Below are 12,440 nucleotides of genomic sequence, written 5' to 3'. Positions count from 1 at the left end.
ACACCCTTCTTACACTGTAACTTAAAAAATGCAATCAATGTAAAGTTGTAACACATCAGCGTTCTTTCAAATGTTGATTTCAGTGAACTTTTTTGTGTGTGATTTGTAGAAAAATAAATAATAAATAAAAAACTGTAAAACTATGGTCACGCCACTGGTCTCCAGCCAGGGTGCCAGAGAGACCCCGGCTCTAAAATTACGAAATTTAATTTATAATTAAAGATTTCCGGGCCAGGCGCAGTGGCTCACACCTATAATCTTTGAGAGGCCGAGGCGGGAGGATTGCCAGAGCTCAGGAGTTCGCAACCAGCGTGGACAACACGGTGAAACCCCGTCTCTACTAAAATACAAAAAATCAGCCGGGCGTGGTAGCGGCGCCTGTAGTCCCAGCTACTCGGGAGGCTGAGGCAGGAGAATGGCGTGAACCCGGGAGGCGGAGCTTGCAGTGAGCTGAGATCCGGCCACTGCACTCCAGCCTGGGTGACAGAGCGAGACTCCGTCTCAACAACAACAACAACAACAATTCCTCTAAAGGAAAATTTAGGCTCAGAATTCCATGAAATATTTACAGAAGATGAACATTAATTTACTTTTTTTTCCCAGAAAATAAAGCAGAAGGAAATACTCCCAACTTATTCTGTGAAGCCACTATAACCTGATACCAAAAGAGTACAAAAATAAAACTATAGATCAGTATTCCTCATGACTATAGATGCAAAAATTCTTAAAATAATAGCAAATATAACACAGTAATTTTTTTTAAAAAATTGGTGTAAAAAGTGAGTATATTCTAGGCATGCAAGGCAGGTTCAGTTTGGAAAATCAATCAATATAATCAACCATATTAACAGGTCAAAGCAGGTAAATCATATCATCATATCAAAGGATGCAGAGAAAGTATTTGACAAAACTCAGCACCCACTCATGATAAAACCAAAAAAGAGGAAAACTTTCCTCGATTTAATAGAAAAATTTGCATAAAATCTATAGGTAACATCATGTTGTTGGGAAATGTCTAATGGTTCCCCCCTAAGACTTGGGACAAAGAAAGGGTATTCATTCTCACGACATTGAATACTCTAGTAATTCAATGTAATACTAGAAATATTTGCCAGCACAATAAGGCAAAAATAAAATAAAATGCATACAAATCAGAAAGGAAAAATATTAACTATCTCTATTTGTGTATGACATGATAATCTATTTAAAAAATTATAAGACGTCTACCAAAAAAACCTTCCAGATCTAATAAATTATTTCAGCAAATTTTCAGAATATAAGATCAGCACCATAAGTCAGTTATATTTTTACATACTAGCAATAAAGAAGTAAAAGCTGAAATTACAAATGCAATAACATTTGTAATCATGCAAAATAAAGAAGAATTACTTAAGTACAAATCACACAAATATGTATAGGACTTGTATGCTGAAAACTACAGAATGCTCCTAAAAGAAATCACAGAAGATCCAAATAAATGAAGAGGCATACTGGGTTTGTAGATTGGAAGACTCAACATAGTAAAGATGTCAGTTATCTTCGAATTTGAAATACAAATCAAACGCAATTCCTATCAAAATCTAAGCAAGATATTTTTGTAGGTATAGACACATTTATTTTAAAATGTGTGTGGAAGGACCAAAAAAAGAATAGCTAAAACAATTCTTAAAAAGAATAAACTGCTCTTAACTGGAAGGCAGTTCCTATTTTCTGTGGTGGAACTTCAGCCTTTGGCCATAGCCGACTGGACAAAGAGAGGTTAAGTCATTAGACAGCCTGTGACCCAAAGGGAGAGCTTAAAGAAATGATCTCGGTGAACAAAACTATCTATCTTGGGAATCTGAACTGAGACATACAGAGATACCACAGTTAGTTTTGAGAGCAGATCTGAAAATTCATGTACAGTCAGGACTAAGGAAACAATTGAAGGCCACAGGCAAGAAGCAAGTAAAGAGGAATGAATATTTATGGTAGTAGAAGTCATGCACCAGTCAAGAGAAACATGAGGTGTATAGAGAGACACAGGAAGCATGACAGAGACTACTCTTGAGGGAGTAGCTTTTGCTCCTTGTGTCTTTCCGGGTGCCAGGAAGCCCAACTGTACAGTGGCTGGGCTTCCGTGGGATTTCTTAGAGTATTTTTACAGCATATTGCCTCATCTTGGGTTTGCCTGATCTGGGCTGTGTCCCCTCTACCATACAAGCTGTAACGAACATACTACAGTAGGCAGATCTCTCTCCTGCTTACAATAATAAAACAATGGAGGTGGCAAGATGTGTACATTTGTTCTATCTTGTCCCTCTGTTCTTCCCTCCTTGCAGCCTCCTTACAATGAGGTCTTGTTCTCCTGCCAGCTTCTTTGGCTTCTGATCAAGTGAATCCCCTCAAGTGAATTCGGAGGAGGAGAAGGCTGGTCAGGGGTGGGCCTCTTGCTAGCTCCTGGTGTGCTGTAGAGTACCTGAGCTATTCAGCGGTTTTGTGGGAAAGAGAGAAGGAGGGGCATGTGTCCAGATTCTTTTCTTTTGTGTAGCTTTTAAAATATCCTCTTACTGATGGTAGCGCAGTAGAGAGAGCAAAATTGCCTGGTCCTGTAAGGAAAACAAGTGGGAAAAGCGTCTTGATGGAACGTATGTAGCCTGGGATGACGGTCAGCTGGATTCTGGCCTTGGCTCTGTCACCTCATCCATGTCACTTTATTCAGGCTTGGTTGTTCTATCTGTAAAGTGGGGGGTCATAATCATTTCATGTGAAAAACAGTCATAAATTGCAAAAAAAATGTGTTGTGTCTGTGCATGTGATCTGGCTTCTGCTCCAATCTCCCTCCATTCTCTTTGCTCTCTTGCCTCAGTCATGCTGGCTTCCTTGCTGTCTCCTGGACCTGCATGGATCCCATCTCAAGGAATTTGCAACAGTGTTTCACTTTACCTGGAATACTACTCTCCCAGGTATTCTCCTATTTCCTTTTTCTCCAGGTCTCTGTATTGACTCGTCTGTTTACTTTTGTCTGTGTCCCCTCCTAGAATGTAAGCACCAGAGGGGATTGTTTTGTTCACCATTATACCATTGGTGCCTGGAGTGCAACAGTAGATTAATTAATATTTATCGGATCAGTAGGGGGATTACTTCTGGCCTGATTACTTGGTATTGGTTTTCTAAAGAAATGCTTTCTTTATGCCACACAGTGAGGAGTTCAATCGTAAATCAGTAACTTCACTTTTCAGCTATTAATATAATCCTGAGCTGCTGCCCTGTGTCTTCTGATGGAGGCTCATATTTGCCTCCTTCATTGGCTTCTCTGGCCAGGGTATCTAAATGAATGTAGCATAACTCCTTCAACTGGTACTCTCATGAGTTTCCGTTTGGATCTTTTTTCCAACTGTTCCAGATTCTGACTTACAAGGTGTTCCACAACAGCTGCCTGCAAAGGGAACTTTACATATAATGCATGGTCTATATTTTAAGTCACAGTAACTTAAGTATAACTTGCAGTAACTTGCAGTATAACAAAAATAAGACTAGTTACGCCAGAAAAACCGACAGACAGAAACCTTTCTCTTTTTCTTTCTCTCTCTCTCATACACACACACACCCCTATAAAACATATATATATATATGTATGCACACACACACACGTGGAATTAATGACTTCTCTTTTAATTTTTTTAGGAAATCAAAATGAAAATATTTTGTATGTCTGAAAACTATTATAGGCTTGAGGACTTCTCTTTAACTAGATTTACTTCACTCATCCCCTCATTAACTCATTTGTTATTCAATAAATATACAAAGTGTTTAAGGGATGTAGAAGAATCTTTATCATCATCACCATCATATTAATAACCAACAATATTTGAATATTTTTGTGTGCTTTGTATTGCATTAAATTCTCCGTATGTCATATCTCTTTTATCCTAACAACAGTCCTACGAGGAATATACTATTATTATCTTCATGTTGGAGACATGAAAACCAAATCTTAGAATGGATAAGTAACTTTTACAAGATTGTACAGCTAGTAAGTGGCAGAGCTGCATTTCCAACCCCAAACCTGTGTGATAGAAAGCCCGTCACTGCTCAGGAATCTTGCGCTCATCTGTATTTATCAGGATTGTTGGTGAAGATCAAAAGAGATGATATGTACATAGCTACTAGCACAATACCTGATCCACAGAAGACCCTCTTATGGAGGCTTCTACTGTTATAATCTAAGAAAAATTCATGGCAGAATTATTCCTCAGTACATGTAAATTTCAGAAGCGTCAAACCTGGTGTGTGTGTGTGTGTGTGTGTGTGTGTGTGTGTGTGTGTGTTTGGGTGTGTATCTCTTTCAACTAAAATTTAATGTTTGCGATTTTTATTAAATTTTTAGAACTTGCAAAGCCCTTTGTTTTATAAAGAAAAAAAATGGCCACTTTTTTTTTTTTTCCTGTAATCAACTGCAACAATATGATGGAACACATGGTAGGACTTTCCTTACTAAAGAGAAAAAGTAGCTTTTAGGGGACACATAAATGGGTGTTTCCAGGTCTTTACTACCTGTCTTTTATGGGGACACTCTATCTGTCTTATATTAAGTGCAGCTTAAAGAAGTGTTAACAAAATGAATAAATACTCCTGAGTCTTGTGAACATTTCAAAGAATCATTCATACTTTGCTACTTGTGCTTTTCCAACCCTGAGATTTTTACCAAACAGCAGGAAATGAAGTGTTGATAAGAGAACCTTCTGCAAGAGCATTGAATAGATGCTTGGAGTAGCAAACCCTCTGGGCAAGAGGCTGGGAATCTGGAGACCGGAGTTCAGCTTCTGTGGGCTTGAGTTACCATTGTCAAGCCTCATTACACCACACTACTCTTCCTTACATATTTACCCCTCACATCTCCGAGGATTGTATATTCCTTAATAGTGGTATGATATTCTCTCTGTTCCTGGTAATTAGTACAGAGCCTGGTATGTGACAGGCTGCATGGGATAGTCGGGGAAAAAGTGAACTCCAGGGAGACAAGGAAACCTGGGAACAAGGAAGGTTGGTGACAATTGGGTTTCTATTAGTGTCCTGTGTTTACTTTGAGAGCCCTCTATTTTAAGCAAATTGGAAAGACCCAGGGAAAGAGTAACCAAATGACTGAAAGAAAAATATGTGAATGTGTGGATTATTTAGCTAAAGGTTTTCCAAGACTCCACTTAACTCAGAGGGAGAGAAATTGCTTTGCTTTAATGCCATGCATTTTTCATCTGTGTGTTTTTTGAAGAGCAAAACAAAATTGGATCCTCTTCAGGGCCTGAAACCCAGTGGGTGATCAGGGAGTATGTGTGGAATGAATGATTCAGTACTTTCCTCCTGGGTTGCTGATTCCTGGTTAGCCAAGATACTATCTTTCCAAGGGCTGGGCTAAGAGGTTTGAAGGTGCATGAAGGTTGATTTGTAAATCACCAATAGTAACTATTTAATATCAAGGACGATGCCTCTACTGAGAGTGTGTGTGTGTGTGTGTGTGTGTGTATGTGTGTGTGTATGTGTGTGTGTATGTGTGTGTGTATGTGTGTGTGTGTGTGTGTACAAGAGAGAGGGAGAGAGAAAGAGAGAATAATATTAAAAGAAAATCTTTCTTGAAAGGAAATTATTTCCAAACCACAAACTAATTTGACACAGCCTTAAAAGAGCAACTGAAAGTATTGCTGGGTGTGGGGCTGGGGCCACTGGGAGGGCATCTGTGATGATTTGAGTAACTGGGTGTGGACACTGGAAGCTCTCGGGATGGGTCCAGCCTGTGATTCCTAGTTCACTGTTGCCCTCTGCTGGTGAAACTGTTGTCATCCCAGGAAACTGAAGACTCACGGAGCTCTCAGGTGCCTTTTTTATCTGGGGGAGAACCTAGGCTCCTCCTCAATTGGGGAAGGGATAATGGTGCTGAGGAAAAGTGGCAACTAGATGAGATGCACAGACTCCTTCACCAGGGAAGACGGGCTCTCACGACAGAGGGAATGGATCTCCTGGTTCTATATATTTCGTTCTGTGGCCTGCTCATTTGTTGAGCCCCTGCTCTTTCTTGGACTCTTTGTTGAACACGGTGAGGAGACACAGATAAAAATAAAGCACTGATTCTACACTAGAGGGGCATCCATTTAATATGCGTGGGGGGAGAAATGGGTAGGATAGAAAGCACTGTAATATAAAGAAAACTGTGATTAGGGCCACAACGGAAGCACTGATAGAGGCATGTGCAGATTGATTGACTGATTGATTGATTGAGACAGGGTCTCATTTTGTACCCCAGGCTGGAGTGCAGTGGTGCTATAATAGCTCGCTGCAACCTCGAACTCCAGGACTGAAGTGATCCTCCCACCTTGGCCTTCCCGGGTAGCTGGGACTACAGCCACGGACCAACACACCCAGCTAACTTTTTTATTTGTTTTATTTTTAGTACAGACAAGGTCTCCCTATGTTGCCTACGCTGGGCTCAGACTCCTGGGCTCAAGTGAGCCTCCCACCTCGACCTCCCGAAGTGTTGAGATTATAGGCCTGAGCCACCACGGCTGGCCTTGTGCATATTTAAAGGGAGGAAAGATATTAGCCACTTGTGGATAGGGGAGGTGAGTGTAAGGCTCCACGGAATAGATAGCATTTAAGCTGAAAACCTAAGGATGGGTAATTTATTTAAAAAATACCTCTCCTCTCGTATCAAAAAATTTAATTTGTGTGTGGTCAAAAAAACTAAACTCTGGCAAATAAAAGCATAAAAAGTAATAAAAGTCACCTGAAATTCCACTACTCACAAATAATCACTGTTAACATTTTGATATGTGGATGATTTTGTTGTTGATACAAAATTGGAAGGATACCACAGGTAACGTTCTATATCCTGCTCTTTCTCACTATTTTGGCATGAACATTTCCCCAATGTTACTGATTGTTTATTGACAGAAAATATGTCATTTCATGGGGTACTATTTCAATGTATAAACCTGAAAGTTGGGTTCCCCAAAACAGAATGAACCAAGGCATATAGGTTGTGTAGTGCAAGGATAGCTTGTTTTTTTAGTAATTCATTTCAGAAGTATGTTTTGGATACCACAACCTTGGAGACACAAGGCTAAGAATTGACTTTGTAGTTTTAGAGTTTACAGTATAGGAGAGGAGACACACATGAATTCTGTCATCATAGAAATAACTATAAAATAGCATCCAAGATAAGTACCATAAGGGGGACATGTGCGTGGTCTGAAAGTGTATATCGGAAAGAAGAGAAGTAGCCACAGAGGTTTGAGAAGGTTTGCTGGAGTAAAGGGTAATGGAGCTCAGCTCCATCAGAGTTAACTAGGTGGAGATCCTGAGCAACATTGCCTGCAGAGGGAACAGCATGTACGAAGGCCTTTAAGTTGGAGGGGGCATGGTGACTACAAGGATCTGAAAGAAGATAAAGGAAATGGAGTGGAGAGACTTGCCCTGAGAGGGAATTGAAGAAGTCGTTAGAGCTTGGCCCTGCAGAAACTTTTAGACCAGGTTAAGGGTTTCGGTCATTTCTCAGAAGAGCAAGAACTGTTGAAGTGTTTTAAACCAGGGTAGGGCAGTAAAGATGAGATTGAGATTTGCTTTTTTATTCCAAAGAATCCCCTCACTGCAGTAGGGTGAAGGGATTGGAAGGGAGCAGGAGTATATGTAAGGGAATCAGGTTTGGATGACTAGTAACCCAAGCCTAGTGCGAGAGTGATTGCAATCATCTAGACGGGAGATGATGAAAGAGTGAATTAGAATGGTGAAGCGGAAAATGGAGAGAGGTGGGTGGCATTGACATCTTTACCTTAGGAGTAAAATATGTAGGACTTGGCATGGAATGTGAGGAAATATGGTGAATCCGAATGACTCCCAGGTCTCTAGCTTGAAGAACTGGATGGAAGAAGGGTTCTTCCCCAAGCTAGGAACACTGAAAGAGGACAAGGGTGGAAAAAGACAGTCTTGATTGTTGTTTTGAAGAAGTTTGCTAGAAGGAACAATTCCGGGAATGGTATGTCTCATCACATCAGCTTCTTGAGGAGATTGGTTTTACCATGTTTCCACACCACACTGAAGGGTCCGCTTTTTAAACGTAGGTAGTACTGAGGAGAAGGCAAACACTATGCTTGGATATGGTGTCTCAGTACCTGTGTCAGCTCCCTGCACCACCGTTTGTTGGGTGCAAAGCATTGAACAAGTCATTTTAAGGGTCGGTAGACCTTAGTTTCTTTGTCTTCAAAAAAAGGGTAATAACATTTAGACCAAAGGGTTCTTGTGAAGATTAAAGAACAGTGTTGATATTCAAGGACCTTGTAAACCTCTCTAAGCTGTACAAACACAGTATATTTTTATTCCTATTCCTATATTTGTTGTTATTGCCACTTAAAGCTCAATGCTGTTAATATTTGGATTATGCAATTTAATGGTTCTCCATGAGTTCTTAGGGGAAAAATTGTGATTGATGTCTAAATAAATAAACATACAACCCAGGAACTTGAGATGGTAGCCCCAAACTATTTATAAGCCTGTGTGTTTACTTGAATTTAGATATTTCTGACATGTAAATTATGCAGAGTTTGTGTCAGAGCACAGCACTCTGTATTCCTAAAAAGAATCCTCCTTTTCTTCTGAATCCTTTACCTTTTAAAATATATCTCATTATGGAGTGCTGACATTTTCAGTAAAACCATTCAACCAAAAGCTGAAGTTTTTTTAGACTAAAACAAGTCTGGTTTATTAGGCAGCAGCTTATAACTTACTGCTAAGTAGATGCAATCTATTTAGGGAAGTTTATGTAGATATCTGATAAGAAATTTTAGTCTTCATCTCTTTCTGACTAAGACTGAGAATGTCAAGCAGATTCTCAAGAATTTCCTCTTTCTCTCAAAGCAGAGGAGGAGGAGGTGAGTATCCCTGTATGGAGGTGAGTATCCACTGGATGGAAACTGTAGAACCAAGACTTAAACCAGCTCTCTTAAACTTTATGCCATCTCCTTTCACAATACCACTAACTTTACTAGGGTAATCTAGCTCAGTGTTTTTGGCCATAACCTTCTTCAATGGGTTGTGGTAAGATATAGAACTAATACTTATCAATATATAATGGCAGGCATATACTAGGACCTCAATTAATGACCTCATTCTTCTTTTCTTCCTTTTTCTGCTTCTCCTTTCTTTCAGTTCTGTCTCCCTTTTTGTGTCCTTTGTATCTTCTCCTGTATGTCCTCCTATTGATTCAACTCCTAACTTCATCTTGCCTATCTGTCATTAGACTACACTGTGAAGTGGCACATAATTGGGTTACCCAAGTCACTTAGTGACACGGGTGCCTTCCAGCAATAGTAACAGCTAATTTATAAAGCCCTAACAGAGAATCATTTCTTTTAATCTTCTCCCCAAATGGATGATGTGAGTACTAGTATTGTCTTCATTTCACAGACATGGAACCTGAGCCATAGAAAGGTTAAAAGTCCAATTTTCAGAGTTAGTAGGTGATAAAGCTACAGATTTCCACCTCCATCCTCACACCACCAAAAGGCTTCCAAAATGATGATAACTGGAACTTATTTATCCACTCAATAGATATGTATTTAGTGCAGGCTATTTGACCGATGGAGATGGAGTGAATAGCCCAACAGACACAGTCTCTGCCTTCGTGGGACACACAGATACACACATACACACATGCATACACACACACAGGGTCGATACTCAGCCTACTCAGCTTGTACTTATTAGCATTTCCCTATCTTCAGTATTGTGGTGTATATTCTGATTGGTCAGTGTTCACATGGTACCCATTGCTAAGCATTTTATACTTCATTTCTTCTTACAAACTGTGATAAATGCCGCAAGGAGGAAAAGATGTCTGCTTTGAGGAAATACCACGAGGCCAAGTTTATACAGAGTTTAGGAAATCCTCTTTGAATGAGACATTTGAACCATGACTTGAACAATGAGTGTTTTCAGCCTACTCTGAGATGACCCTGAGTAGGGGCCGTATTATACAGGCGTGTAGTCCATGTTATGAACCTAAACTCAAGGGGATGCTATTTAATAAAGTGAACGAGGAGTGATATCATTCAGTTTGTATGTTAAGAATTGCACTGTGGTTACTGTGTGGAGAATGGTGGGAAAGGGGTGCCCATACCATTTACGTATTAGATTGATTCTGTGTGGTGAGGATTCAGACAAGAATTGGTCATCAATCAATCTTTTCAGTTTTTTAGGGAAAAACAAAACATGTACTAAAACAATTCTAGTATAAGTCTCGAAGTGCTGTATCCTAAAGCCTATAGTAAGCAGACAGCAAAAGCGCTGTCGGTCTGCGGGAATTACGAACCATGTTCACTCTCTTTTAACAAGAAGCTATTGCTTTTTCTTTCTGTTCTCTCTGTTGGAGAAATTCTGAACTCTCAGTCAGAATGTTCTATGTGTGTCCTGGAAGGCTCTCACATCTCAGGCCAATTAATTCAGTAAACACTTATCTAGTTTATCTCCTTATCTACTTTACTCTGGTTCATAAAAATCTCACTTCACTTGTTTCACATTTCTACCACAAGGATATGGTAGGATGAGCTGCAAATAGGAATGAGATAACTTGGAAGACAGCGGACCTGTGTTCAAGTCTCCAATATACTTCCAGTCAGCAATGCAACCTTTGGAATTAGCATAGGCTAGTTCATGGTGAGTAAATTTGTGGTACGGATTCAGCTAGAACAGAGAGATATTTTTGGTGTCCATGAGGGAAGATGTCCTCCATGAAGTTTCCTAGAGAACTGGGAAGATGTGGGGAAGTATGAGTCAGTTGACTGCTAACACAACACACACTGGGTATTCCCCTAATGGATTCCATCGTGGATAATCAACCATCTTTGACCTCTGGGATGATGAAATAGTTCTCCATCATCTTCCACCTTTCCTCCTTCATTAGTCATGGGACCAGACTGAGTGGGGTAGTGGTGTGGCATTAGGTATTTCTCAGTCCCTCTCTCTTCTGAGTTCATCAAACGTCACTGTTTTCTGTGCTAGGAGAGATGTGAATATCATTGTTTTTGACTCAGGCTATGTCGTCAATTTTTATTTGCTGTGATGATTCCTATAGGATAGACCACTGGAACAATGAGCAGGAGAGAATTCTGCTGGTCACGGACAAGACTCTCTTGATCTGCAAATATGACTTCATCATGCTCAGTTGTGTGCAGCTGCAGCGGATTCCTCTGAGTGCTGTCTATCGCATCTGCCTGGGCAACTTTACCTTCCCTGGGATGTCCCTGGACAAGTGAGTATATATCTTAGACTTGAAGAAGTGGTGCAGCAGGGATGGACATACAGGGAAAACAACCTGAAAATTCAGTTTGGCACTGTAAGCTGGGAGAACCCAAGGGAGGATAGTGAAATCATGAAAGTTGAAATCATCAAACTAGAGTTCCTCCTCTATGTCAGCCTCCAGGGATACAACTTTAAGTAAATATATTAGTTTGTTTTCACACTGCTGATAAAGACATACCCCAAACTGGGAACAAAAAAAGGTTTAATCGAACTGACAATTCCACATGCCTGGGGAGGCCTCAAAATCATGGCGGGAGGGCAAAGGCTCTTCTTATATGGCCACAGCAAGAGAAAATGAAGAAGAAGGAAAAGTGGAAACCTCTGTTAAACTCATCAAATCTCATGAGACTTATTCACTATCACGAGACTGGCATGGGAAAAACTGGCCCCCATGATTCAGTTACCTCCCCCTGGTTCCCTCCCACAACACATGTGAATTCTGGGAGATACAATTCAAGTTGATATTTTGGTAGGGACACAGCCAAACCATATCAGTAAATTTGTATTTTATTATGAGGACATGACAAATAAATAGCTAAATGTAAGTAAGAAAGAGCTGTGGGAACATGGGGAAAATGCACTCGACCTAATTTGTGTGTCAGATAATGAGAGAAAACTTTCAGAAGGAACACTTGAGCCAATATTTAATATTGGGTAGGAGTTAGCCAAAGAAGGAGAACCAAAGGGGAAGAACATTCCAAAGAGGTAGCTAAAAAGTGGAATGCCTCTGGGAATTGAAATTATTCTGTAAAGCTCAGTGGATAGAACCAAAATGGGTAGTCGCTCTTCTTATAAAATGTCTGTTGGGATCATTCCTGGAAGCTCTGTGACATGGGGGTGGTGAGGTGTGTCGACTGTTTCACAGATGTTGACAACTACCAAGAGACTTGGGGAGGTCTACAGAGGAGAATGCTGAATTGGTTAAGTTCCTGTCATGGTCTTCGAGGCGTCTGCCTTTACTAAACATTTTAGATCTAAGCCAGAGAAACAACAGTCTTCCTCTAAGACTGAATGTGTGGTCTTCCCATTGAACTGTGAATTCCTTGAGGGCAAATATTGATTTTGTTGTCCTTTAAACAACTGGCATTAGGACTAGCACATAGTAGGGTCTGAAA

At 40.2% G+C, this 12,440-nt stretch overlaps 1 protein-coding gene across 8 annotated transcripts in view; it reads left to right on the top strand.

Moving 5' to 3' along the window:
* Positions 1-12,440, top strand: part of LOC105470876 (tumor protein p63 regulated 1) — a 233,349-nt gene that overhangs the window by 134,234 nt on the left and 86,675 nt on the right. For all 8 annotated transcript variants that reach the window (XM_011723155.3, XM_011723150.3, XM_071090669.1 and 5 more), the window contains one exon: positions 11,099-11,275. In XM_011723155.3, coding sequence (XP_011721457.1) covers positions 11,099-11,275 — 177 coding nt within the window. The remainder of the gene's footprint in view (positions 1-11,098; positions 11,276-12,440) is intronic.

This window comes from Macaca nemestrina, chromosome 2 (genome assembly GCF_043159975.1).
Source record: "Macaca nemestrina isolate mMacNem1 chromosome 2, mMacNem.hap1, whole genome shotgun sequence".
NCBI lineage: Eukaryota > Metazoa > Chordata > Mammalia > Primates > Cercopithecidae > Macaca > Macaca nemestrina.
This window is presented reverse-complemented; position numbering and strand designations above follow the sequence as displayed.